General features: G+C 58.1%; 6 protein-coding genes across 6 annotated transcripts; 3 read left to right on the top strand and 3 right to left on the bottom strand.

The window, feature by feature from the left end:
* Positions 1 to 1,907: 1,907 nt before the first annotated feature.
* E0L32_005051 (uncharacterized protein) lies at positions 1,908 to 4,888 on the bottom strand (the record flags this gene model as incomplete). Its single annotated transcript, XM_031139530.1, has 3 exons — positions 1,908 to 3,095; positions 3,168 to 3,550; positions 3,616 to 4,888. 3 exons carry the CDS (start codon positions 4,886 to 4,888, stop codon positions 1,908 to 1,910), a joined length of 2,844 nt encoding a protein of 947 aa, XP_030996653.1.
* A 3,065-nt stretch (positions 4,889 to 7,953) lies between these two features.
* E0L32_005050 (uncharacterized protein) lies at positions 7,954 to 9,274 on the bottom strand (the record flags this gene model as incomplete). Its single annotated transcript, XM_031139529.1, has 3 exons — positions 7,954 to 8,614; positions 8,664 to 9,061; positions 9,122 to 9,274. The coding sequence occupies 3 exons, from the start codon at positions 9,272 to 9,274 to the stop codon at positions 7,954 to 7,956; spliced, it is 1,212 nt and encodes a 403-aa protein (XP_030996652.1).
* A 1,167-nt stretch (positions 9,275 to 10,441) lies between these two features.
* Positions 10,442 to 11,037, top strand: E0L32_005049 (uncharacterized protein; the record flags this gene model as incomplete). Its single annotated transcript, XM_031139528.1, has 3 exons — positions 10,442 to 10,664; positions 10,771 to 10,842; positions 10,907 to 11,037. The coding sequence occupies 3 exons, from the start codon at positions 10,442 to 10,444 to the stop codon at positions 11,035 to 11,037; spliced, it is 426 nt and encodes a 141-aa protein (XP_030996651.1).
* A 2,660-nt stretch (positions 11,038 to 13,697) lies between these two features.
* Positions 13,698 to 16,947, top strand: E0L32_005048 (uncharacterized protein; the record flags this gene model as incomplete). Its single annotated transcript, XM_031139527.1, has 4 exons — positions 13,698 to 14,276; positions 14,349 to 15,680; positions 15,820 to 16,620; positions 16,699 to 16,947. 4 exons carry the CDS (start codon positions 13,698 to 13,700, stop codon positions 16,945 to 16,947), a joined length of 2,961 nt encoding a protein of 986 aa, XP_030996650.1.
* A 1,711-nt stretch (positions 16,948 to 18,658) lies between these two features.
* Positions 18,659 to 21,771, bottom strand: E0L32_005047 (uncharacterized protein; the record flags this gene model as incomplete). Its single annotated transcript, XM_031139526.1, has 6 exons — positions 18,659 to 19,169; positions 19,601 to 20,093; positions 20,175 to 20,516; positions 20,675 to 21,043; positions 21,213 to 21,263; positions 21,567 to 21,771. The coding sequence occupies 6 exons, from the start codon at positions 21,769 to 21,771 to the stop codon at positions 18,659 to 18,661; spliced, it is 1,971 nt and encodes a 656-aa protein (XP_030996649.1).
* Positions 21,772 to 23,786: 2,015 nt separating this feature from the next.
* On the top strand, positions 23,787 to 25,239 carry E0L32_005046 (uncharacterized protein; the record flags this gene model as incomplete). Its single annotated transcript, XM_031139524.1, has 3 exons — positions 23,787 to 23,929; positions 24,086 to 24,848; positions 25,027 to 25,239. 3 exons carry the CDS (start codon positions 23,787 to 23,789, stop codon positions 25,237 to 25,239), a joined length of 1,119 nt encoding a protein of 372 aa, XP_030996648.1.
* Between the last annotated feature and the right edge of the window lie 404 nt (positions 25,240 to 25,643).

Here is a 25,643-nt window from a genome sequence, read left to right as displayed (position 1 = left end):
GAATTTGTTCATGGCGCAACTTTTTCTGCTTGGGACTTTTCTTCTTCGTGTTGTTATAGTTTGATCATGGCCTTATCCGTTACTACTTCCCCTGAACGACGAGTCGGAAGAGAAAGGGAAGGGAAGGGAAGGGAAGGGGGAGACACAACAAACAGCATTCGTTTCCAAGACGGGGATTCATTCATCATCGAGGCGTTCTGAGAGAGCAAGTTTTTGGCCCCCCCCTTTCTCTTTCAACATGGGGCATCTGTTTATGCATTTTAGATTTCCTTTTTTTTTTGGTTTTGGTTTTGGCTCTCAGTCTCAGGGCAGGTCGTGTAATTGCAAGACCAAGGGGATTAGGGTTGGTAATGAGGGGGAATGCGCTTATTTTGTTCTTTTTTTAAGCTTCAGAAGGCGCATGTGATTCTGCAGCCAGCGTGCGTGCGTGCTCTCGCGAGTCGGAAGAGGGAGGGAGAGCCATGGGACGAGTGTTTTTTTGAAACGGGACTTGCTGGTTCGTAGAGATGGGATGGACAGGAAGGGAGGCCATACACTCTCGTTATCTTCTGAAGCATTAGAGAGAGAGAGAGAGAGAGAGAGAGGATTAATACCAGAGACGACAAGTGGTTGATGATGCCGAGCTTTGATATGTTTGTTACCAGTTCTCTGCCATGTGAAATGCTGTGTCGTACTGGTGATGTGTGTGTGACGTTAAGGTCTTCCGGGATGTTTGATGCGCCAACAACACCGACTGTGCGTGCTAATCGGGTGTGCCTCTCTCTCAAGCTGCACAAATCATGTCAGGACATTGGGTTTTGGTTTCTAATAATTCGTTCTGTTGAAGATTCCTGACACGGTCATATTCCCCCTAACTCACCCGCCCCTTTCGCCTCTTGATATAGGGTAAGTTAGATCCTAAGCTACCCTATATTTTTCCAAGTACAGGGTGGTCAAACTCCTCACTTACCCTATATTTTTGAGATTTCCAAGTACAAGGTAGTCAAACAACTCCTAACTTACCCTATAATTTTGAAGATAAGGGCAGAGGTATAGGGTAAGTAATAGAAGATATTTCACCGTTCTCCTCGTCGTCTTGCCTCCCTCCCTCCCTCCCTCCCTGCTATCTATCCTTCTCGTTCTATCACGACATAGATACCCTTCTCCTCCTCTCTCTTCTCTTCTCTTCCTGGAGCACAAAGTTGATTAGGAGAACTCTCCTCTCTTCCGGGAACACAAAGTTGATTAGGACAACCCTCCTCCCTCCCTCTCTGCCTTACATGTTATACAAACACCACTTTCTTCTTCTTCTTCTTCTTCTTCTTCTTCTCCCTCTCTCTCCCCACACGAAAGAGCTTCAGCAATAAAGGCACCGATAAAAACAACAAGAAACTTGACCTTTGAACAATTCATTGTAAAGCAATTCCGACGACCGTCCTCCCTTCGCCTTCTCTTCTCTCCACCCCATCCATCCATCCATCGCTTCTCGTCTCCTTTTTCTTTTCAATAGAAAGGACGAAACAGAGAGACAAGAGGGGATCAGGGACACAACAAGAGAGAGAGAGAGAGAGAAGAAACTTGGGATTTGAAAAAACAAAACACCACACCCTGGAGTTAAGACCTGTAAAAAGTAAAATGAAAAACACCCGCCCGTGACCACCACCCCTTGGCTCCGAGTCCGTTATTCCATACCTTTTTTGAAATAGAAATAGGGAAAAATAAAAAAAACTCCACCTACTGCCTGCCCTTCCCCGTCTTGTCCCCTCCTCTAAAAAAGACACACAAAAAGACTCGTGTAGATGATGACATCCCTCCATCCCCGTTTCCACCCTGTGCCTCTCGCTGCCCCTACCGTCCCATCCTGCTGCCTGCCTGCCTGCCTGCCTGCCTGCCTGCCTCACTCATCCAGCTCTCCTCCCAGGCCACACTCACTCATCCGCCTGCACGACCCGAATCTGCGCCTCCACGCGCGCAATCTCGATCCCAGCCCGAGGCCTACTGCTGCTCCCGCTCCCGCTCCCAGGCGTCGGCGTCGCCGCTCGCGACCCGTCCTCGTCGTCCTCGTCGTCAAAGCTCCTGCGCTTGACCACCCGGCCCGACTTGGTCGACACGGGCGTCGACGCCGCCGAAGAAGACGCACCGCGGCCGAGATCCGTCGCGCTCTTGCTCTTGGCCAGCGGGTGCGGGTGCTGCTGTTTCTTATTACAGCCGTCGCTGCTGCTGCTGCTGTTGCTAGCCACGATCGTCAGGCTCGAGTTGCGCGACGCCGAGACCTCGACCGACCGGCGCGCCGCCACTTTCCTGCTCGAGGCCGGGCTTCCGACGATCTTCTTGCCCTGCTTGCCGTACGTCTTGAGCACGCTCGTCGAGCTCGACTTGCGGATCGTCGTCTTCGTCGCCGTCGCCGTCGCCGTGATCTTCTTCCCGGGCGCGCCCTTGACGGTGCGCGGGCTCGGCGCGGCCTTCTTCTTCTTGAGGCTGCCCGCGCCGCCGCCGCTCGACAGCCGCGCCCGGGCGTTGACCGAGATGGTGCTCACGCTGCGCCGGATGACCGTGGCCGCGCCCTTGGCCGCGCCTTTCGCCGCCTTGAGGCTCGCCGACGACAGCGAGCGCTTGATGCCGCCGCCGCTCGCCGCCGCCGCCGCCGCCGCCGCCTTGGCGCTGGCTGCTGCTGCTGTCTTGCGCTTCTTGGCCGCCTTCTTCTCGTCCTCGTCGTCGCTCGGCCCGTCGAGCAGCTCCTTGAGCTTGCGCTTGCCGGCCCTGACCGTGGCCTTGACCGCCGTCTTGACGCCTTCCTTCTTGACCGTCGCCACCTCCTTCTTCTTGGACAGGTCCTCCTTGGGTTTCGGGCCCAGGACGCCGCGGCAGTTGGGGCTGCCGCAGAGGCACTTCTGCACGCTCTTGGCCGAGAAGGGGTCGAACTTGTAGTCGTACGTCAGCTCGTCGCCCGTCATGATGGGGCGGGATCCCGCAAAGAGGGCCATGCGCGGCTGCCCTGATACGATCCACTTAATCATATGGCAGTTTGGCGAGCACGAATGGTTGACGAAACGGGCGATGCTACCGGTCGTCGCGTCGATGATCATGTTCTGGTCAAAGGACATCAGGTAGTAACACTAAATCAATATCCATGTTAGCCAACTGTTTTTTTGCCTTTCATATATCGCAGCTTTCAAACCCCGTCTTACCTTGTTGTCCTTGTAAATCTCGTTCATGCGGTTTTCGCACTCCTCGTTGGTGATGATCTCACCCGTGTACTCCATGATGATCTGGTACGGCTCGAAGCACCTGTTGGCGCGGATGCCAAAGCCCCTGTCCTCGGTCTTGAGGACCTCGACGCCGACGCGGTACCGGCCGCCCTTCTTGGTCCTCTCCTGGAGGTCCTTGAACTGCCGGTTGGTGCAGAACTCGCGGCCAATGTTGCAGTTGTGCTCGTCGCACTCGTACAGCATGGAGCGGTTCTGGCACGTCTCGGCGCAGCCGTCCTCGGGCTTGCAGACGCACTTGGACTGGTATTCCTTAAAATCCGAGTTCTGGATCCAAATCTGCTTCGCGTCGCCGATGAAGCGGTCTAGTACAATGTCGTCAGTATCGAAAAGAACATAAGAACAATCTCAGTTTGATGTCAAAGCTCACTTCTCGTCATCTTCCTCCACTCATCCGGCTTGGGCTGTCCTGGTGGCAGCGGGTTGCACACGTCGTATGGAAGCTTAAAGTCCCGGCCCGTGATCAGGGTGCGCATGCCATTGTAGACGGGGAAAGGCAGCGACTTGTTGGGAGGCGCGGGCTTGGCCAGCTCCGGGATCTGCGCGATCGCCTTCTTCTCGGCCATCGTCAGAGACTTGGTCATGTCGGCCGGCAGGTCCTGGCCGGCGTACAGGCCCTTGTTGAGCCACGTCTTGGCGCGGCGCTGACCGGGAAGGGTCGTCTTAGCGGGCGCCGCCTCCACGGACGCGGGCTCTTCTTCCGTCTTGACCCTCTTGCGGGGCGGCTCCTCCTCGGCAGGCGCGTCGGGGTCGACGAACTTGCCATTGCTCCAGACGGTGTGGCGGACGGGCTTGGTGTCGATGTGCGCAAACTCGTTGGTGTCCTGCAGGCGCCGCAGCTCCCTCGACATGCGCGTGATGCCCTTCTCGAACGTCTTGCGGCCGCGCTTGCCGAGCGAGGACAGCTTGGTGGCGAGCGTCTCGGCCGACGCGCCGGAGCGCCGCGTGGCGATGTGGCGGGCCGCGGGCGAGGCCGAGGCCGAGGCCGACTGGCCCTTCTTGCGCGGCGACCTGGAGCCGCGCGGCGTGTTGAGGCGGCGGACGGACCAGTCCATGTCGAGCGCGTTTATGCTGTCCTCGACGAGGTTGTCCTCCTTGTTCTTCTTGCGGGCGGGGCTGCCGGAGCCGGTGGCCTCGATCGAGCTCTCGACCGAGTCGCGCGCCTCGCCGCCCGCCGGGGCCTGGTTCACGAGCGTGTCGCCCGAGATGGTGCGCCGCCGGCGGTCGGACACGACGTCGCCCTTGGAGCGGCGCTTGCCGTGCACATCGGTGCCGGCGAGCTTGGAGAGGTTGTAGACGGGCAGGCTGGCGCGAGCACGGCGAGGTCGCGTCGCGGACGGTCCCTCTGTAGCTTCAGCGGCGTCATCGTCGTGGTCGTAGAGGGCTTCTTGGCGAGGCTCGTCCTCGTGGTGGGTGGGGGCGTCCGCCGGCTCGGCACCGTGTTCTTGTTGGTGTGCAACGTGTACCGCGTGGTCGAGCTCGAGCAGAGGAGTCTGCTCCGACTTTGAGTGGTCCGAGGCGAGAGAGACGCTGTCGGCAACTGTGGTGGGAGGAGTGTCGCTCAGAGACGCGCTGTTTGACGAGGCATCGGTCGGTGCACGCGAGAACTCGACCTCGGGGGTCAGGCTGACGGGGTCGGCCATGATAGCACGAGGCAAAAAAACGGCGATTGAGACAAGATGAGCTCCAGTAGTAAAAGTCTGAGGGCCAAGGATCGAGGAGAGATGAGGGTATATCTAGAATCGACGCGTTTTTTGCGGGCGTGATTCCGGAGGGAGGTGTAAAATTACGGGCAAGTGTCACCCAAAACGCGCCTGGAGCCCCGTTTTTGGTAGGCGGAAGGTGGAGGTGGGAAGTAGTAGGTACTCCGTAAGTCCAGAAAGGGAGAGAGAGAGACAACAGAGGCGAGACGAGACCAGGGCGTCTCTAGCCAGAACCGACGACTCTCCCAATGGCAGGCCGCGGGAAAAGGGCAAAAATAGTTGTCGAAGAGAAAAAAAGGACCGTAATGCAGAAAATTGGCTGTTTGCACAGATGGGTTTATCTCGCAAAAACGACAAAGCCACCACACGGAGGGAGAGCAGAAAGAAAGAAGGAAGAGAAGTGATGCGTGTGCGTTGTCCGTGTTGTTGCGAGCTTCGAGTCAAAGTCAGCAGCAGCCAGCCCTTTGAGTAAAGTATCCGTAAGTGCAAGTAAACTGGGGTGGTGTGTGGTGGGAAGAAAGGGTTGTTGACGATTGGTCCACGCGCGGTTCGAGGCACGGAGCACGGAGTAGGTGGGAAGAGGGAATGAATGAATGAATGAAGGATCCAGGTTGTTGTGTGGGACTGCGGATGGAGGACTGGGATTGGATCGAGCGGGCCAGCCTATTTATTCCGGCCACGGCCACGGATGGACGGTGCAGGTGAGCGAGGAGGGAGTGCTCAGTCGAGACAGGATGAGGAGCAGGAGGCGGGGATCCATGAATGGATGGATGCCAGTCGAGGCCAATAGCCCAACAATAGCTAATAAGACGCAAAATACCAGTCCGTCGCTAACAATAGGAACTTGCCGGACCAGCATTCACACCTCTCGCTCACCCCCGACTTACGGAGTACCTTACTTGGTTGCTGCCTCGCTTCCGGATGGGGTCACAAGAAAAACAAAACCCACGACTGACAGCTCATCCGTTCATTGGCCTGCTGCCCGGACGGCCCTCTCGAGAGACCCTGGCGTGGTCATGACCACTGTTGCATTGTCTCGCCCTTCTTCCTTCTCAATGGCTCCTGCTCTATTGACGTGCAGCATCCCCGTCTTCATTGTCCAGACACACGCGGGTTGTCCGCCGTCACTGGCCTGGGTGCCATGCATCATCAATCTTGCCTCTCGTCAAGCAGTAGAGGCAGGTCGTTGAATAGGTGGATCGTCTATTGACTACAATAGATGGGAACAATAGACAGCTGGCAAACCGCCCATGCCCATCCCGACTACCTGAGGTCGACTACCGTGGATGGATCACCACCCCCCCCTCATCCGGGGTGGTAGAGGTTTGCCATTGTAAGTCCGTCCTAGGTACTTACTTACTGGTTGGTATTGAGGAATACGGGTAGGCAATGGTGGAGAGCAAGATTGCGTGGATAGATTGTCATGGGCGAAAGTTCATGAATGCTGATGCGGCTGGGCAACCCCCCTTCATCACTCACCACTGGGTTTCGCCTAGTGATCTTGGTAGCAGTGCCGCGGCGGGTGCGGCTAAGCTGATCCCGCACATCGCGCCGTTCAGGGGGCTGGTGGAGAGCGAGAAAGACGAGGATCATTGAAGTGGACGACAGATGTCTGATGATGTGACCCGGAGGACACGACTTGCAACTAATTTCCTCAGAAAGTGGTGCCTACTCCCAATCATCACCAATGCTGCCGTCGTCGTCACTGCTCGCGAAGATGTCTGCCGGCTTTGAACGCAAAGGCGGCCCCGCATGGTTTGGGATGCTCACTTTTTGCGTGATTGCTCACCGGTTTGTCGACGACCCTTACATCCCCCTCCTCGTCTCCGGCTCCCCGAAGCTTGGGAGAAGCAGCGCCAGAGCCGTGCGCGTATTACCTCTTGCTGCTAGGGATGACCACCTCCACTTTGCCACCAAGCTCCCAAGGGGGGGGGGAGACACTTCACCAAGTCGACCGAGATTCTACCCCGGCCAAAAAATGCCAATGAGAAAGTCCACTGTAGAAAACAAGATTCGCAGTAGTCATTCTTGTTCCTGGTATCAGGATCAGGGATGGGCTCCGCCCTGTCTTGCGGCTCGTTGCTGCCATGTGGCTGCTAGAGTGGTGAAGAGAGATGGCCGGGAGACTCGTGCGCATGATTGCTACCTTGCTCCAAATCATCGACATACGGCTGATGAAGGATGGGACAGACATAGAGGTGTCGATATCACAGAGCCAAAATGCTGCAAGCCCTCCTCCGTCATGAGTCCCCGTGACGGGCCTGCGAAGGCACTTCAACCCAGCGATACTGGCAGCAACGCGCGCGAAAGCTCGTTTAAAAACCAATGCCAACCAGGAGCTATTCCATCCGGCAACGATAGACTACTCAGGAGAACCTGGTGGCCCCAGGTAAAGACGCTGGACTGACTGCTCGTAGCTCCCTAAAGTCGTGCTCCTCGTATCTTGGCAGGCTCGATGTCACTCGCGCGTATTTTGCGCTCCTCCCGCGTAATCGACAAAATGTCAGTACCGCGTGCAATAATAAAAATAGGAGCTTCTATTGCAGACATTTTCGTAAGGAATCGAGGGCAAATTGATGAAATGGCGTGTCGTGTGCTCGGCGCCAGTGCGGTGTTGTTGACCGTGACGCTCCCCGCACTGTCCATCCGGTGTCTGTGGTGTTTACGGTGTTTCCGGTGTCTGTGGTGTCTGCGGTGTGATCTCCACCTCCATCCTCTCTGAAGGATTGACAAGGACTCTACAAGAGAACCGAAGATGTCGATTGCTGTATTAAAAAGGGAGAGTCGCTGCTGTCTTTCTTCTTCTCGCTCACATGAAAGTCCTCAACCACACCGTATGGATGGCTGCTCCGAGTCATCATCCTCCAAGCCCAAGGTCACCCAGGCTTTTTTTTCGCTGGCCATGGTCGTTGACTGTATATCGGATGTTTATTAACGATCAAACTCCATGTACTCCGAGGGCTTCTAGTGCAAATTCTACCTGACTCTACTCTCGAGTGCTGCTCTCAATAGCTCCGCCTCGACCAGCCTCCCTGGATCGTATCATCGTGCGGAACCTCGCCCTCGTCATCCGTCCCGTCGCTGTCCTCCCGACGGCGAGCCTCCACCGCGCTCTGCCTGCGCACCGGCGGGCCCTTGAGACAGCACGGCATGACCTGCGGCTGGCGCCGCGTCGGCTCGAGCCCGGGCATCGAGCCGCCCAGCTCCGACGCGATGTGGTGGACGGGCTTGCCCAGCAGCTCCGCCAGCTGGCCGCCGAGGTCCTCCTTGCGCCAGACCTTGCGCGAGCGCAGCACGACGCCCAGCCTGTCGGGCACGTAGAGGCCGCGCGGGACCCAGTAGTCGTACCGCCGCGCCGGCGCGATGCGGTACAGGAACTGCTCGCCCATGAGCCCGGCGTAGTTCTCGGCGAGGACCCGGGCGAGCCGCGCGTCCGCCTCGCGGAAGGCTGCCTCGGACAGCCGCGGGAACATGTCGGTGAACTTGAAGTCGTGCACCTGGTGGACGCGGAACCGGGCGCGCTCCGCCCTGCTGCCCAGCTGGCGCCACTGGACCTGGTCGAGCTGCAGGCTGGCGACGGCGAGCTCGACGAGCGCCAGGCGGTAGCGGTTGAACCTAGATCCCCAGTGAACAATGTAAGCTTTCTCCCACACGCTGTCCTTGTTTCTTTGTTTGTGTGTTTCTGGGGGGGCCACGGAGAGAGGTTGCCACTCACGCTGCCATGTTCTGAAAGATACAATGGTGCTGCTGCTCCTTCTTGTGGTAGATGTAGTGTATGACCGCCGCCCGGGTCCTCTCCCGGCCCTCCCTCTTCACCACCACCGCTCCTTCCCCTGGGGGGGCCAGGCTCGCGCTCCAGCAGACCTTCTCGCACTGCACGTTCCGCCGCTCGCCCGCCTCGCCGGCGCCCCCGGCGTAGTGGACGCTCACGTAGGCGAAGCCGTCGTAGTAGTGGCTCCAGCACTTGCTCCGCAGGTCGTCCAGCGCCGCCGCCTTGCGCCACTGCAGGCATGTCCGCAGCTTTGCCGCGGCACGCCCTACGCCGCTGCCGGGACGACCGCCCTCGGCGGCCTGGTCGAGGAACCGCTGGAGGACGAACTGGGTGGGCGCGTGCTGCGGGTCCAGGGGCCGCAGGGGGACGCCCTACATCTCGCGGTGCCCTGCCGCGTCGACGATGCCCTGCAGGCGCTGGAAGAGCCGGAACCGCGCGTCCGAGTGCCGCGGCAGCGGCGCCGAGAGCTCGTCGTCGCCGAGGTAGCTGCCCGCGTTGGAGGGGCGGTGCCGCTGGCCGAGGCGCGAGGTGTCCATGGGAGAGAGGTCTTTCATTGTGAGGGATGGGTTTTTGTCTTGCTTGCTTGCTTAGTTAATGATCTTTGATATGAAGTAGGATCTGCACAGATATGCTCTCAGCTTCCCGTTCTCTCAGCTGTTGGGATGACTGGGAAGAGGCGCTGGGCAAAAAGTTTGTATTTGTGGTAGCAGGCCCTACAAGCGAACAGAAGTCACGATAGGAATGGCTGCGGTACTCCAGGAGCCATGGTCTTGAATAATCGAAGAGTGGAAAGAACATTGAACCCCGTCGGTCTGTTCTCCTCCGAAGCATGCCTTGTTGCTCACTGCCTGTAGTCTGCGTGAGGAACTCAAAACTTGAAGCGCAGTAGGAACTACGATCTGAACGAGGGCGTTTTAGAAGCAACAGGCTCTTTTCTCCCTGGCTCTTTTCTACCAAAGGAAGCTTCGCATTGCCACTGTTCGAATACAAATCTACAGGGAAGTGCGGCGAGCTACAGTTGAGTTCTGTTGATGAAATCAAATCTGTATTTTGCGATTTAAACTCGATGTTTTAAAAATTCAGGAGAAATGCAATCCGTTTTGCACCGTGAAAGAAACACCGGCATAGAGTTGTCGAAGGACCTGACCAAGTCTTGAGAAGATGTCCATTAGAAAGGAATCAACAAGAGGGCTGTTCACGGGTGCCCTTCTTCTTTCTTCATGCAGTTGTAGTTGATGATGGCGATGATGGTGTGGGTGTTAGTGGAGTCGTTACAGCAAAAAGGCCCCCACAATCAACGCCCCACCCGAGCTTCTGCTCTGCTGCATTGGCCTGTCTCCTGTCCGAGTCGCCAGTCGCCGCCCACAGCCGCCCTTATCGATTCGCGGGCGTACGCGGGGCTCTTTTTCGCCAGCCCGCTCGCTGGCTCCAAGAAACGCCAATTTTCTCAGCCCTGCGACTCAGTTCCAACGACACTGCAACAACGGGTACCTACGCGAAGGAGAAGAAGAGCACCAACGCCCATTTCTCGAACAGCGACACGCCTGCGTCTTCTCTACAAACCCAAATCTTTGATCCCTCGAATCTGGTCCCGTAGAGTCGGCACCACGCGACCAGCGCACACCTCCACATCCAACGAGCAGAGCATCCCAAGGGAGGAGGCGGCACCACCACAACCCTTCACGCTCATACCCTCACACACAACACACAAGCACATAGCTATGGCAGACAGGCCGGCGCACAGGGGCCGAGGCGGCTACAGGGGTGGCCCCGGCGGCGGGCGCGGAGGCCGCGGCGGAGGCAGGGGCGGTAGGGACTCCCACGGCCACGGCGGCAGCGCGGACCACGGCGGCGACAAGGAGAGACCCAAGAAGGAGAACATCCTCGACCTGGGCAAGTACATGGACAAGCGGATTACCGTCAAGTTCAACGGCGGACGAGAGGGTGAGTGAACGCGCGGCGGCAGGAACATCTTTCTCTCGTCCAGACCCCCCCGGGGCGAGAGATACAGAGAAGGGGGAGATGTACTGACAGGGTTGGGAACATACAGTTACCGGAACCCTCAAGGGCTACGACGCTCTGATGAACCTGGTGCTGGACGACGGCCACGAGATGATGCGCGGTAGGTTGCTATTGTGGCTGGTAGTATGTGTTTTTTTGGGAGCCATGCTGATACTCTGTCGCAGATGACGAGGGCAATGAGAGGACGCGGGCCCTTGGTCTCGTTGTTGTGCGCGGCACGCTTCTGGTGCTCGTCAGCCCCGTCGACGGGAGCGAGGAGATCGCTAACCCTTTTGCAACCGAAGGCGATGACTGAGTGCAAGAGCAGATGGGGGCGGGCACAGGTTGGTTACGTGGGACCGGACTGTCGTCCGTGTCCGTGGGCATGGGCAAACGCTCAAAGAGGAGCCCATAGCCTTTACATAGTAATCACGAGAGCCTCGGTCGGAGGCATTGCGTTCCTCGAGGCGCTGGGAGGCTACTCGAGATACCAAAAGTCGTAATTCTAGGTCTGCTGATGGCTCAGGACAGAAAGCCATGTGGATGCATTGAAGGAGAGCAACGGGTAGATTGTCGGGATTTCAAATCAAAGACCACGGAATCTTACAGCTGTCTCTAGCCAACTCGTGAAACTACTGCATATCTGGCGACATCCCCGCGCGTGCCGTGGACGCTGTTTTCATTGCCTCCGCGCGTGCATCTTGTAGTCGTCCAGCCAGGGCAGCCCTTTCTCGAGATACTTGATGCCGCAGGTGGCTGCAAGAATAACAGAGATACATCAGATCCTAACATAGTAACCAGCGACCCTGGCAGTTATGACTCTGTGGTCTTCTAATTTCCCCTCGGAGTTTTGATAGACAGGCACTGAATGGCTGTTGTTTACTTTAGATCCATAGAAGCCAGTGAGTGTGGTATTCCCACTGATCAAGGTGTTAGGTATGAAGTACTCCTTGATGGAAACCCGTCTGCTTTTCTTGCAGCCACTTGTGCCGTTTTGCATATCGCCCTTGTTGGCTACGCTCTCGAACTCTTTTCGCATCTCTTCGACGAACTGTTTGTATTCTTTCAGCAACGCCAAGAGGTGAGCTTGTCCTCGATGTCGCGGAGCTCGAGCGTGGCTGATGTATGGGTCTCTGTTGGCTGGCTTTCTCCACGAGGCCGCCCTGTTTCTTGTGCCGAACAAACACCGAGCTGACCTGGTTTTCGAGATCTCAATAGTCTACTCCGAGTCACTTTGATGCCAAGCCATACCTGGACATGTGCTTGATATGCTTGATATGCTTGTTATGCTTGATGGTGAACCACGTGCCAGTTGTCGTCTGATCTTTGCAGTTCCTCTCAAAGCCCCCTTTTGATCCTGCAATTGACAAACAAATAGATTGCAAAAGAAACCACAATGCTACCCCAATACCCATGGACAATGACATTCATATTCACCCGTTGATCTCCTGTTCTGTGGCTTTCCACCCACATCACTCTCCCAGTCCACAATCTGTGCCAGCCTATTCACCCCCTATGTTCCCTTTATTGACCTGAGTCACTGCCTGTAGAGAACCAGTGCAAGACCCCCTAACACCCCCAAAGGCACCTGCAAAGGCAGGCCGTGATAGGCCGGGAGTTCGGAAGGTCTCCGCCTGTGTCTCCGCTTCTCGGCACGCCCTCAGGCACCGACTCTCCCGGCGCATGCCGGTCCATGCACACGTTCAGGGCTCATCAGCCCTTGGAGTGTTCTCGAGTCCTCTTCAAAATCGTCGACTCGAGCTCCTTCCTTCTCCTTTTGTTTTGATCCTGTCAACAAACCCCTCATCGTGGGATCATTTCTTGAGTTTGTCCCCCGACCTCCCATCACGACCCGGACCAAAACAAAGGCTTCGTTCACGATACCTTCCGTTTTTGGGGACTGAACAAGCTCCGTTTGTACCTCGAGGGCTTTTTAGCTGCGTCGTCGGGCCTGTTTGACCTGCCCTCCTCGTACCTTCAACCTCTCGAGAGTCTGAACCGCGTCTGACACTGACCTGGTAAGTCGTCCGCCCGCCTCGTACCACCAGCACTGCTCCCCCCTATCCTTGCCCCTTCCCCTTCCGACCACAACGACAGTTGGGTACCTCTCCGTCCACCACACATCGTATGCTTTCCCCTTGTACCTCGCGTTCGTCAACGTGAGGGTGTTCAGTTGAGGTGAGCCATCGATCAGACACCACCAGCCGTCCCTCCTATCCTTTTGCCCCTTCCCCTTCCGACCACAACGACAGTTGGGTACCTCTCCGTCCACCACACATCGCATGCTTTCCCTTTGTACCTCGCGCTCATCCACGTGAGGGTGTCCAGTTCGGGTGAGCCATCGATCAGACATCACCAGCTGTCCATCACCTTCGATCCCCGTTTCCTTCCATATCTGCACACTTCGCATCCTTCCCCTTTGCCTTCCCAAGACAGTGAGTGCAGCGTCTGCCTGGAAAAAGGCCACACTTCCCTCCCTCATTTCCTACCACCACCATCAGAACCACATCCTTCTTCCTCTTTCAACCATCAAGCCAGGCACATCTCCATCTCCTGTGCCCATCACTTCCACTCCTGATTCCTCTCGCACGTCCACGGCCACTTGGTCCAGGACATCTCCCACCGTACGTTCTCCCTCTCCCTGGCAGACGTGAGGCAGACTTGAGTTCCTTCTCATCTTGAGGGCGACCTCAGCCACCGCTTGTTCCTTCTCACCACACCCGTCCCAAGATCAACTCATCACCTGCCCAACACTGACCTCTTCACTCCCATGCTGAGAAGGAAATAAAAAAACATCGACTAACATTTCCAGTTCCTCTGTCTCGCAACCTTCATCAACACATTGTACGCATTTCGTGCATGATTTGTTGACAGCATCTCTTCCCCTTTCAAGTCCAGATCTCTTCAGATTTAGATTTCATCTTTTCCCCTTCCCCGAGAAAAAAAAAAAGAAAAGAACCTCTGCTTGGGTTCATCATGTATCGCTCGTCGACGGCGCCGACCCCGCCGCGAATGAGCACCGCCGAGCGTCAAGAGATGTTTCGCCGCCTCGATGAGGAGCGCCGTGCTCGCGGCAGCCCCGATGGCAGCCCCGATGGCAGCCCCGAGCACGACGAGGGCGCCGGTGGAGCCTCCCTCCTCCATGGTGGCTCCGATGACCAGCAGCGTGACCCCCAGCAGGTCGTTTTCACGTCCCAGGGCCCTGGCGTTGACGAGACTCGTAAGCGCAAGGCTACTAGCTCCCTCTGTGGATCGTTAGATGGCAGTGCCGAGTCTACCTCGTCCCTTAGGACCCAGGGCCACGGTCGCCTTGCCTCTATCACCCGTGACTTTGAGCCAGACAATCAACCGTCTTCTCGTCTGTTCACCACTGGCCGTCGTTTCTCCGGCACATCTGCCTACGAGCAGCAGAGGCCTGACGACGAGCGCCACGCTGAGTCTCCCGAGCCACTGCTGGACGTGAGCCAGAAGGGCTACGCCAAGCATCGTGCCGAGAATCCTCCTAGGCAGCCCGACTACCGCCAGTCTTCCAACACTTTTGGTGACTCCGAGGATGTAAGTTGCATGATGTCTCCCTTCTTTCTCGTTGGGAGTCGTGGGACCTTTTCGCTGACAGAACCACAAAAGCTCACCAATGCTGTCGCATCGAGCTCCAAGCAGGAGAACCCCTACCAGCAGAAGCTGCAGACCGTCCCCACCGGCACCGTCAACAACCCTCGCCACCGCCAGCACAAGAAGCGTGCCGCTGAGTCGACCCTCTTGACGCGTGACGAGCAGGCTTCAGTCCCAGTCCAGTTCCGCACCCAGGACGACAAGATCCACCCGATCCGCCAGCCCAGCCAGCCCAAGTTCGGGGCCGGCGAGGGTAACTGGCGTCGCAAGGACGACAAGCCCTCCGCCGCTGCAGGTATCCAGGGCAATTGGCGTTTTCGACCCGAGGCCAAGACCTTCGGAGAGGATGACAAGGCCGCCGCCAGCAGCTCTCGCCTCAACTATGGCGACTCGGCAGACAAGGAAGCTGACGCTGGTGGTAGACCCAGCCCCGAGACATTTTCCTTCCTTTCCCCTCTCCCTGATTCGTCCGACGAGGAAGCTGCCGCTGGTGATAGACCCAGCCCCAAGACATTTCCCCTCATTCCCCCCATCCATGATGACTCGGCCGACGAGGAAGCTGCCGCTGGTGGTAGACCCAGCCCCAATCCCCTGTTCATCACGAACACTAGGAATGCTGGCCCTCGACGTGGTCTGTCTGGGTCGAGGACAATCCCCGACCTAGGCCCGGCACAAGAGCCGTATCGGGCTTCGGGCCCACGGCCGAACCCTCTATTCTCGCGCGGGCCTGCCCAACTTCCGCCGACTAAGTCGGCACCTCTGAACCCCACAATCCCAGCCTGCGCACCGCGGACGCCCCAGACGTACGCCCACGCCTACGAGCGTGGTTCTCCCATGACTAGCGACGACAGCCTTCGTAGATATGCCGCCGCTAATGCCGCTGCTGCTGCTAGCCCTCTCCAGGGCCGCGGCGCCGCAGGTAACATGAGCCATCCGGACCTGTTGGTCATGACGGACACCCACGAGCTGGTGTTTGCTTCTGACCCTCGCGCGTCTGCGGGTTACAGGGCTCCGGGCCCTGCTGGTGTCGGTGCTAGTGGTGCCAGCCGCCGCACCGCCATCGTGGGCTTGGGCCCCGCCGATACAGACCCGTTCAGTAGTAACGCGGGCGGAATGGTCAAGTCTGCGACAATACAGGAGCTCAATCCGAGTCTCCAGCCGCAGCAGGGCTCTGGAAGCTGGGACTTCCGCCCTCTCCGCTCGGGCAAGCTGAACGACCTGACCAAAGGTCCAGGAGGTCGCCCAACCTTCCAGCAGGCCATGGCACCTGAGAACTTCCCCTTTGTCGAGTCAGCGACGATGCACGTTACTAGTCATCCGAACCGCGGTGTGGTCAAGATTGTCAATGTGAGTTTCCTCCCCCAACAACTGCTCAAGACTCCTGTTCTTCGTTTCGTCGTCGTCGTCGTCGTCGTCGTCGTCGTCGTCGTCGTCGTAGTTGCCGTGGATAATATAGGGTGACTGACATGTTTTCCTTGTCCTCTAGGTCCCTTTCTATGTGACCCGCGCCGAGGTCATCGGCTACCTGGGACGCAACGCCGGCATCCTCAACGACAACGACGAGCCCGTGCACATCATCATGGAGCGCACCGCCAGCAAGACCAACGACGTGTACGTCGAGTTCAACTACTTGTCCGACGCCATAAACGCCGTCAACAGGAACCAGAGGCTCATTGCGGCGGGCCGGTCCGCCCGCCTCGGCGAGCGCCCCGCGGCCATGGAGCTCTCGAGCGCAGCCTCTCTGATGCAGAACCTCTTCCCCCACGCCCGTGGTGTCCATTGGGGCGGCGGTATTCCCTACCGCATGGAAGACAACTCCCCCGAGCCGTGGAATGACTTCAAGGGCTTCATTACTAGAGAGGAGATGACGATGCTCGTCAAACATGTGGAGTGCCCGCAGCGGTCTCCGTATGCAAGGGATTGCCCACAGCGGCCATTCGAGCACATGATTAGTGTGCTCAAGAAGTTGCCGTGGTGCCAAACCACAATGATCACCGTTGCGCAGCGACATGCGGTGTATCAATCGTGTGTTTACCTGGTGTCTCTGTTGCAGAACATCCTGCACACTAGGGACGACAGCCGCGTGAACCAGATGCTCCTCATGCGTCTCGTCCGTGCTGCCATGGACTGTCACGGCTTCACCGTGCTCATGAAGGACAGCATCGCTCACCTGGCTCGACTCCAGGAGGTCGAGCTCAGCAAGTACTGCATGCCTCGCTTCCCTGAGAGCTGGCGCCACGCGTATTCGTTCGCTCCTAAGCGCAACTGTGAACTCGATGTCATCGAGGTGAGTTTTGTTTTCCTTTTTGCAACTCTTGACTGCTGTGCAAGATGACAAGACAAGAGAGCTGACGACCTTTTCCAGTGGTACATTGCCGTGATCCGCGAGGAGACCAATCGCAAGGTCCATAACATGTCGTTCCTGCAGCGCAGCCGTGCGCAGGCGGCCCTCAGCGACTCCGACGGCTATTTCGGCTACTTCTGGATGGAGGTCGGCTATCCGGACGAGGCCGCTTTCGACAACATGACTCTGGCTGAGGTTGCTATCGCCGAGTTTGGCGCCCTCGAGAACATTCTTAGCCGCGCCCTTGCCGGCGGCCACATTCGCAACTGATTTCTCCCCTTTCTTTTTATGCCCACATCGAATGAGGGTGTCTCGAGACGGCTGTCATTGACCAAGATTCTCGACTTCTGTCTTGCCTCGAAGTTGTTCTCGTGTTTCTTTCTTGTTTTCACTCTTTCTTTTCGTTTTCGATGGCATCTCCCTGTTCAAGCCACGGTGGATTCTCGATCTGTCGGCTTGACAAATGGCTTGATTCTGGGCTCTCGATCTGTCGGCTTGGCAAATGGATCGACTCTGGGCTTATTTCCAAGCAAGGAATGAGCTTCCGACTCAAAGAGGATGAGGTTCCTGTTTCCTCTTTTCTTATTGATGATGGTGATGCGGCGCGGAGAATATGATTCCGCGATAAAATGAAGGCTCGAGATGGGATATGAGGTGCTTTGTACAATAGCAACAGCTTCAAAGGAATGGGATTTGCGTTTTTCTCCTCAGCCAGATTGGCTTTTTGCTGATCTTGGTGCTCGATATTGTGATGATTAAACAGGCGCCATCTTCGGATGCAAGGCCTTGTCGAACACGCCCGCAGGAGTTGCAGCGTCGACGAGTCGATGCCGTGGTCGGGTACCATCCTTCTCCGACGGATTATCCCACCATCTAAACCGCACAGGGAAGTATCTGCCAGGGAGTTTTTGTTCTATCCTGACCATTCTTGCTGACGAGCTGGTAGGCTCAACGAGGGCGGAGACGTGCGCAACATCCCCGTCGAGAGCTCGGTGCAGGCTTGCGAATGGGCTCTCCGTCCGAAAGGGCAGACAAGGTAGTGTTGTTGCCGGCATTGCCGGTGTTGGGGCCTTGAGGCCTCAACCCTTTCGGTCTTGTTGTCTGTTGAGGACCTATTGTACACGTGAGTATGGCATGGGAGTTCTCTGAGTCCCAGGCGCACCTGACATTGGCAGTAGGGGATCTGATGACGACCCTGATGCTTTCATCATGGGCCGCAAAGATCAAGCCTACATGTTTCATAGCGAATCACACTGACCGAGACATCGACAGGACCAAGGTGCTCCCTCGAGCGCCTCTGCCCTGACAGTCCTGCAAGTCTCGAGCTGAGAGGTCATCCTTTGCAGTCACTTCATGCTTAGGGACTGCTTGGGGGAAGCATCTCCATCACGGAATCGATTTGGACAACAGGATCCTGGTAGGTATGAATCGCCGGCTCAAAGCCAATAGTATTTTGTGTTCCTAACTACTAAGCCGCCGGGGGCAGGTTCGAAGGTCCCAGGGGACCTCGTCCGGGGGTAAATCGTTAACAGTTGAATCGCTCAGTCGCCATCTTGGGAGCTGAAAAGGACCAAGCGATGTGCGCGAGACCTGCTGGTAGATGAAGCTGGCAGGAGAACTGCCCGGCGAAGTTGGCAGGAGAACTGCCCGGCGAAGCTGGCAGGTGAAGCTGGCAGGTGAGTAGCCTTTGTCATTCACTCATCTATTGAGGCCGTCGTCAAATGGCTGCTGACCAAAAGTTTTGCGTCCAAACTACCGGAGGGCGATGTTGAGGAACGACTAAATCGCGAAGTGCATCTCCTGCCTTTCCCAGAGGAAAGGCATGGGATGGAGTTCGCGGTAGAGGCACGCGGTTGTACATCCAGACGACTGCCTGCGTCTTCTTGGTCATCGACCAAGGGATGAACAAGACGTTCAGCCTCAACTGGCGAGGGGCCACCACCCACGGAAACATCAATTCCGACATTGAAGCCCGAAAATATCAGACCGAAGTGAATCCTTGAGAGAGATACACTTCTTGCAGTAGGCAGACCAGGCCGACACAGGACCGATACGGCGCGTTGCGCTGGGCAACGGTGATCATTGCCGTCTGGTTCCACGGCAACTTCTTCAGCACACTAATCATGTGCTCAAACGGCCGCTGTGGGCAGTCCACGTGCTTCACGAGCATGGTCATCTCCTCGATGGGCCGCTGGGGGCGCTCGACGTGCTTCATGAGTATGGCCATCTCCTCGATGGGCCGCTGGGGGCAGTCCTTTGCAAAGGGGGAGCGCTGCGGGCACTCGACGAGCTTGACGAGCACGCTCATCATGTGCTCGAACGGCCGCTGTGGGCAGTCCCTCGCATAAGGAGACCGCTGCGGGCACTCCACATTCTTGACGAGCATCGTCATCTCCTCTCTGCTGATGAAGCCCTTTGAACTGATTCCAGGGCTCGAAGGGCCGCTGGGGACAGTCCTTCGCAAAGGGAGACCGCTGTGGGCACTCCACATGCTTGACCAGCATGGTCATCTCTATGGTGATGAAGCCCTTGAACTGGTTCAAGGGCTCGAAGGGCCGCTGGGAACAGTCCCTTGCATAAGGAGACCGCTGCGGGCACTCCACATGTTTGACGAGCATCGTCATCTCCTCTCTAGTAATGAAGCCCTTGAAGTTATTCCAGGGCTCGAAGGGCCGCTGCGGACAGTCCTTGGCAAGCAGGTAGACCAGCCTGCCACAGGACATATACCCGCGTTGCGCTGGCCAACGGTAATCATCGTGGTCTGGTTCCAGGGCAACTTCTTGAACACGCTGATCATGTTGCTCGATGGGCCGCTGAGGGCAGGCACTCCACGTGCTTGAGGAGCATCTGGTTCAGGCGGCTGTCGTCCCTGGTGTGCAGGAGGTTCTGCAACAGAGAGACCAGGTGGACACACGATTGATACACCGCGTGTCGCTGCGCAACGGTGATCATCGTCGTCTGACTCCACGGCAGCTTCTTGAGCACACTAATCATGTGCTCGAAGGGGTGCCCACAGTCGTATCTATTATCAACTCGGACCGGATCGAAGGGACGTCCTCGGGCGGAGGGGTCGACCTCCCTCTCCTGGTTGTAATACAGGCCAGACAGCTTCTTGAAGGGACTGGTAAGCCAGCGCACTTCAGCTGCCTGCTCTTGCGCACGAATCGAACGTGCGACCTCCCGAAAGACATTAGGGATCAGTACAATCGGGGAGGATTTCTTGGCCGGCTTCCTGGCGGCCACCGTCGGTGGCGGGAGCAGCGCCTGCATGGTGGAGGACTTGTCCGAGGTGTTGGCCTCGAACGAGTTGTCGCTCGAGTAGGCGCCAATGTTGAGCAGCCGACTTAGTCGGAGGAGCTTCAGAGGCTTGCCCGAGAAGAGAGGGTTTGGCCGTGGGCCAGCAGCGCGATACGGGTCTTGCGCCTAGGCCGCGCCCAGGCGCATGATTGGGGCGTGCGCGGTGCCCAGGTCGGGGATTGTCTGCGACCCAGACAGACCGCGGCCAGAATTCCCCGTTCTCGCCAAAGATGGGGTGGTTCCGGGCTGGGTACCGGATGCTGGGAGCCGCGGTGGTCTCCCTCCGTGTTCATGATTGAACAGAGGATCGTTGTCGGTATGAAACCGGCATGCATCTGGATGGACTAGCTCGATACGGCTCTTGCGCCGGGCCCAGGTCGGGAATTGTCCGCGACCCAGACAGATCACGCCGAGGGCCAGCATGCCGAGGGCCAGCATTCCCCGTTCTCGCCAAAGATCGGGTGGTTCCGGGCGGGGTACCGGATGCTCAGAGGCGCGGTGGTCTCCTCCGCCTCGGGCCCTTGGCGAAGAGAGGGCTCGGGCTGGGGCGGGGCCCAGTGGTGCGATAGAAAGAGTTCTCTGTCGCCCGAGCCCGCCCGGCTCAAGCTGAGGTTGCCGAAGAAGTCCGACCAAGCAGAAATTTGATAAAGAATCAGTATATATATATATTTTGATATATATATATATGGCTCTTGGGGACGGAAGTCCCAACTGCTGCCAAAGCGCTGCTGCGGCTGTGGGCCCGGAATCAGCTCCTGGATTGTGGAGGACTTGATCATGGCCCTTGGGGGACGGAAGTCCCAACTGCTTCCAAAGCCCTGTTGCGGCTGGAGACCCGGATTCAGCTCCTGTATTGTCGCAGACTTGACCATTCCGCCCGCGTTACTACTGAACGGGTCTGTATTGGCGGGGCCCAAGCCCACGATCGAGGACTTGATCATGGCGCCCGCGTTGCTGCTGAACGGGTCCATGTCAGCGGGGCCCATGTTGGCGGGGCCCAAGCCCACGATTGAGGTGCGGCGGCCGGCACCACTACCGGCGTCAGCACCGACACCAGCAGCAGCAGCAACTGGAGCGCTATAGCTAGGCAAGCCGGTTGAGCAGGCTGCTGAGTGCCCATCAGGCCCACGGCACCTCGGCCCTGGAGAGGGCTGACGGTGGCGGCGTTGGCGGCGGCATATCTACGAAGGCCGCCGTCGCTGTTCATAGGAGAACCACGCTCGTAGGCGTGGGCGTACGTCTGGGGCGTGCGAGGCCCGCACCAGTGCCGGCATTAGCAGCAGCAGCGCCTGGGACGCTATAGCTAGGCAAGCCGGTTGAGCAGGCCGCTGAGAGCCCATCTTACCCGCACGGCACCCCGGCCCTGGACAGGGCTGACGGCGGCGGCGTTGGCGGCGGCAGCGGCATGCCGTCGTCGCTATTCATAGGAGAACCACGCTCGTAGGTCTGGGGAGTGCGCGGTGCCTAGGCTGGGATCGTCGCGTTGAGTGGTGCCGACTTAGTCGGCGGAAGCTCGGCGGGCTTGCGCGAGAAGAGCGGGTTTGGCCGTGCCCGAGAAGAGAGGGTGTGGCCGTGGGCCAGTAGCCCGATACGGGTCTTGCGCCTAGGCCGCGCCCAGGCGCATGAATGGGGCGTGTGCGGTGCCCAGGCTGGGATCGAGGCCCAGGCTGGGCTTGTCATGCTGAGTGGTGCCGACTTGGTCGGCGGAAGCTCAGCAGGCCCGCCCGAGAAGAGCGGGTTTGGACGTGGGCCAGAAGCCCGATACGGGTCTTGCGCCTGGGCAGGGCCCAGGCGCATGATTGGGGCGTACGCGGTGCCCAGGCTGGGATCGAGGGCCCAGGCTGGGATTGTTGGGTTTAGTGGTGCCGACTTGGTCGGCGGAAGTTCGGCAGGCCCGCACGAGAATAGAGGGTTCGGCCGTGGGCCAGTAGCCCGATACGGGTCTTGCGCCTAGGCCGCGCCCAGGCGCATGAATGGGGCGTGTGCGGTGCCCAGGCTGGGGTCGAGGCCCAGGCTGGGCTCGTCACGCTCAGTGATGCCGACTTAGTCGGAGGAGCTTCGGCAAAGGCCTGAAATTCAGGGCCTCAGTGCGGCCACGAGTTCATTCTCGCAGCGCACTGCAGCATGCAGTACCAATTGTACAGTACAGTTCCTTGGAGCACTCGACTCCAAGGCCATCATCGCCCCAAAGCCTTCCGGCTTGAGAGGCGTGTCCCAGGTGCACCACGGTGCCACTCTTCGGACTCGCGGGGATGACGACTGCTGCGAGAGGGACTCCGCAGGAGCTTGAGGCTTTGGCTCTGGCTTGCCGGTGCCTTGCTTCTTGTTGGAGGCCTGTGCCTCTGACAGAGAGGATGCCTTCCAAGGAACAGCTGTCCGGAGACATACTTCCTTGGAGGGCGGCAGACACCTCGGCAAGGCAATCATGCCCTGCAAGCTGGGCCCAGAGCAAGTCTGCTCTGGGTCAAGCATCAAGAGGATATCGAAGACGGCAGGCTGGGATCCCAGTCGGCCAATCGGTCAGTTTCGAATGCCTCTCGAGAAATCAAAGATGCCTGGGAACGCGTCAGCATAGAGCTAACGGTACAGGTGCAGGGCAAACAAGAGATGACTTACGGCATGTTGTCTTGAGGCTTACCCAAGGCTCACACTGCCATCATCGGCTGAGGGGTAAGTAAGCCCATCTTCGCCTAGATTTCTCGATCTCTATCGTCTTGCGGCGAAGGAGAGTCAGTAGAGTTCTCTGTGCAATCTCTGGAAATGGGAAGGCCGAGAAGGAGACTCACACAGTGACGACGCCATTCTTGGCGCGCTTCTTGGGGAGGAAAGACGCATCTTCACCTGCTCCTCACCTGAGGCTCAGATGATATGGATGGCAGGTGCGGCCATCCGAGTTGTCTCCAGTGTTGGTGATGGCTTGCCTAGCTTGGAAAAGCAAGGACAAGGGACTGAAGAGGGCGACAAGAGACTGAAGAGACTGAAGAGACTGAAGAAGAGACTGAAGAAGAGACTGAAGAAGAGACTGAAGAGAGAAGGCAAAGAAGGGAAGTGTGTTGCAAGGAGTCTCGCAACTCGCCTGCTGCCTAAATGTTCAAGCTGGACTGCGGTGAAGGGAAGGTGAGGAGGAGGGGCAGAGACGTGCTGAAGAGTGGAAAGAGCACACCGTTCAGTTCAGTTCAACTGGAGCTGTGCAGCAAGGAAGAGGAAGAGGAAGAGGAAGAAGAAGAAGAAGAAGAGCGGCTGTTGATCTGGATGTCTGTTGGTACAGCTGTTGATACGCGGCCTTGTCCTGACTGGCCTTGGGGTTTTTTTTTTCAAAACGACTTGAGGATATTGGAAGGGAAAAGTTGTGTGAATGTGAGCAGAAGATGAAGGGTGGAATGGGGGGGTTGGATTTGATTTATGGCGTTGAAATTCCAGTTGATGCTGTTGCAGGTCCGTGCAGGAGGAGCAACGCAACCTTGGAGGAAAGTCCTAGCGCGTCTCAACTGCTGTCGAGTTGCCTTTTTAGCGCGTCAGTCTCCTGATTCGAAATTATTGTGCCTTATCGAGTCTTATCGGCGATAGTGGTGACGATTTGGACTGGAGTGCTCACTGTAACTATACTATTATGTAGATATTTTCACTTCTGGACCCTTCTTCCTCTGCTCTCTATTCTCTGGTTCCCGACAGCTCCTGTGCACCGCAGATAAGGCACAAACCATCACATGGAAAAGCCATAGCCTGGCAGTGGTTACTTCCTCTCATTGTCGCCTTTGGGCTGGTGTGTGAAGTTTCTGGTCTTGCACACTTTCGGCCGAAAGAGCTGCACAATGCCTTCCCAGTCAACCCCGAACCAGGCGATCCCGCCTTCAGATCCCAATGTGCCTCGCACGCAGTCCAGGGAAACAGGAGATGTCTCGCCGCAGCAGGCGCTGTCCTTTGCCAAGTCATGGAACCATTTCATAGCAGGAGGGTAAGTAAGCAATCCCCGAGTCCTGCCGAGGCCAGGGTTAGGAGGAGGAGGAGGAGGAGGAGGAGCATGGGAGTTCCCCCTTCTCTCGAGGGAGGGAGACCCCGACTATTCGAGTACCCAACGCTAACAAAGCCATTCTTTCTTGCCCACTGACAGTGTCGGCGGCATGACCGCGGCAGCCCTGACGGCGCCCCTCGACGTCCTCAAGACGCGCCTCCAGTCCGACTTCTACCAGCAGCAGCTGCGCCTCTCGCGCTCGGCGGCCGCGGCCGCGGCGCACCCGCACACCATGATGACGAACCCCCTGCGCGCCGCGGGCCACCACCTCGCCGAGACGCTGCAGATCCTGCTCGCCGTGCAGCGCACCGAGGGGTCGCGCGCGCTCTTCAAGGGCCTGGGCCCGAACCTCGTGGGCGTCGTGCCCGCGCGGGCCATCAACTTCTACAGCTACGGCAACGGCAAGCGCCTCATCGCCAAGTACCTCAACGGCGGCGAGGAGGCCGCCTGGGTGCACCTCTCGGCGGCGGCCGCGGCGGGCGTCATCACCTCGACGGCGACGAACCCGATCTGGCTCGTCAAGACGCGCCTGCAGCTCGACAAGAACGTGGCCGAGAAGTCGGGCGGGCTGACGAGGCGCCAGTACCGCAACAGCTGGGACTGCATCCGCCAGGTCGTGCGCAACGAGGGGTTCCGCGCGCTCTACAAGGGCATGAGCGCCAGCTACCTCGGCGTCACCGAGTCGACGCTGCAGTGGACCATGTACGAGCAGATGAAGAAGTCGCTGCGGCTGCGCGACGAGCGCCGCGTCGCCGCCGGCCGCGAGCCCACCTGGTGGGACACGACGCTGCAGTGGACGGGCAAGGTCGGCGCCGCGGGCAGCGCCAAGCTGCTGGCGGCGGTGCTGACGTATCCGCACGAGGTGAGTTGTTTTCTTTGGGGGGGGGGGGGGGGGGGGGGGGTTGCCCCCTCGCCCCCCCTCGCCCCCCCTTTGCCCCCCCTTTGCCCCCGGCTGGCCGGGGGCAGTGGCAGACGGGTTGTTTAATCGACCCCGACTGCTGAATGAAAAACAAAATGCTGATTCTCATGGAAAACTAAAGGTCGCCCGCACGCGCCTCCGGCAAGCCCCGATGGAGGACGGCCGGCCCAAGTACACGGGCCTCGTCCAGTGCTTCAAGCTCGTCTGGCGCGAGGAGAGGTTCATCGGCCTCTACGGCGGCCTGACCCCCCATCTCCTGCGCACCGTCCCCAGCGCCGCCATCATGTTTGGCATGTACGAATGGATCCTGAGGCTGCTCGACACCCCGGCCTGAGCGGGGGGGCGACTGCCGACTGCTTGTCTCCGACCGCTCCAAACCATCCCGACTCTCGCCGCTGCTGCCACCATCTTTGATCGATCTGTACGATTCCGGAGAACGGGCAGTCTTTTTTCCCCCTTGCGCATATACGACTTGCCTTTGTAATCCAGCATCTTCTGGCCCGGGCAGACGGATACTCTGCCCTTAGTTCTATTTTCCACCTCCCCCTTCCTTCTTCGACTGCATTCACCAAGAGGCGACTCTGGGCTTTCTCTTCTCTTTCACAATTCCCTCCTCCGATGTATTATATGAAAAGAGACATTCTCCATAGAAGGGGGCCGGTTGGTGTGTTGTTTTTGGCATTTTCACCTGGCGTTGGATGGTACATAAAAACGAGAAAGACTGGGGAACCCCCGGGG

Source organism: Thyridium curvatum, assembly GCF_004353045.1.
Source record: "Thyridium curvatum strain D216 chromosome Unknown NODE_25_length_444008_cov_73.864110, whole genome shotgun sequence".
Lineage (NCBI taxonomy): Eukaryota > Fungi > Ascomycota > Sordariomycetes > Thyridiales > Thyridiaceae > Thyridium > Thyridium curvatum.
This window is presented reverse-complemented; position numbering and strand designations above follow the sequence as displayed.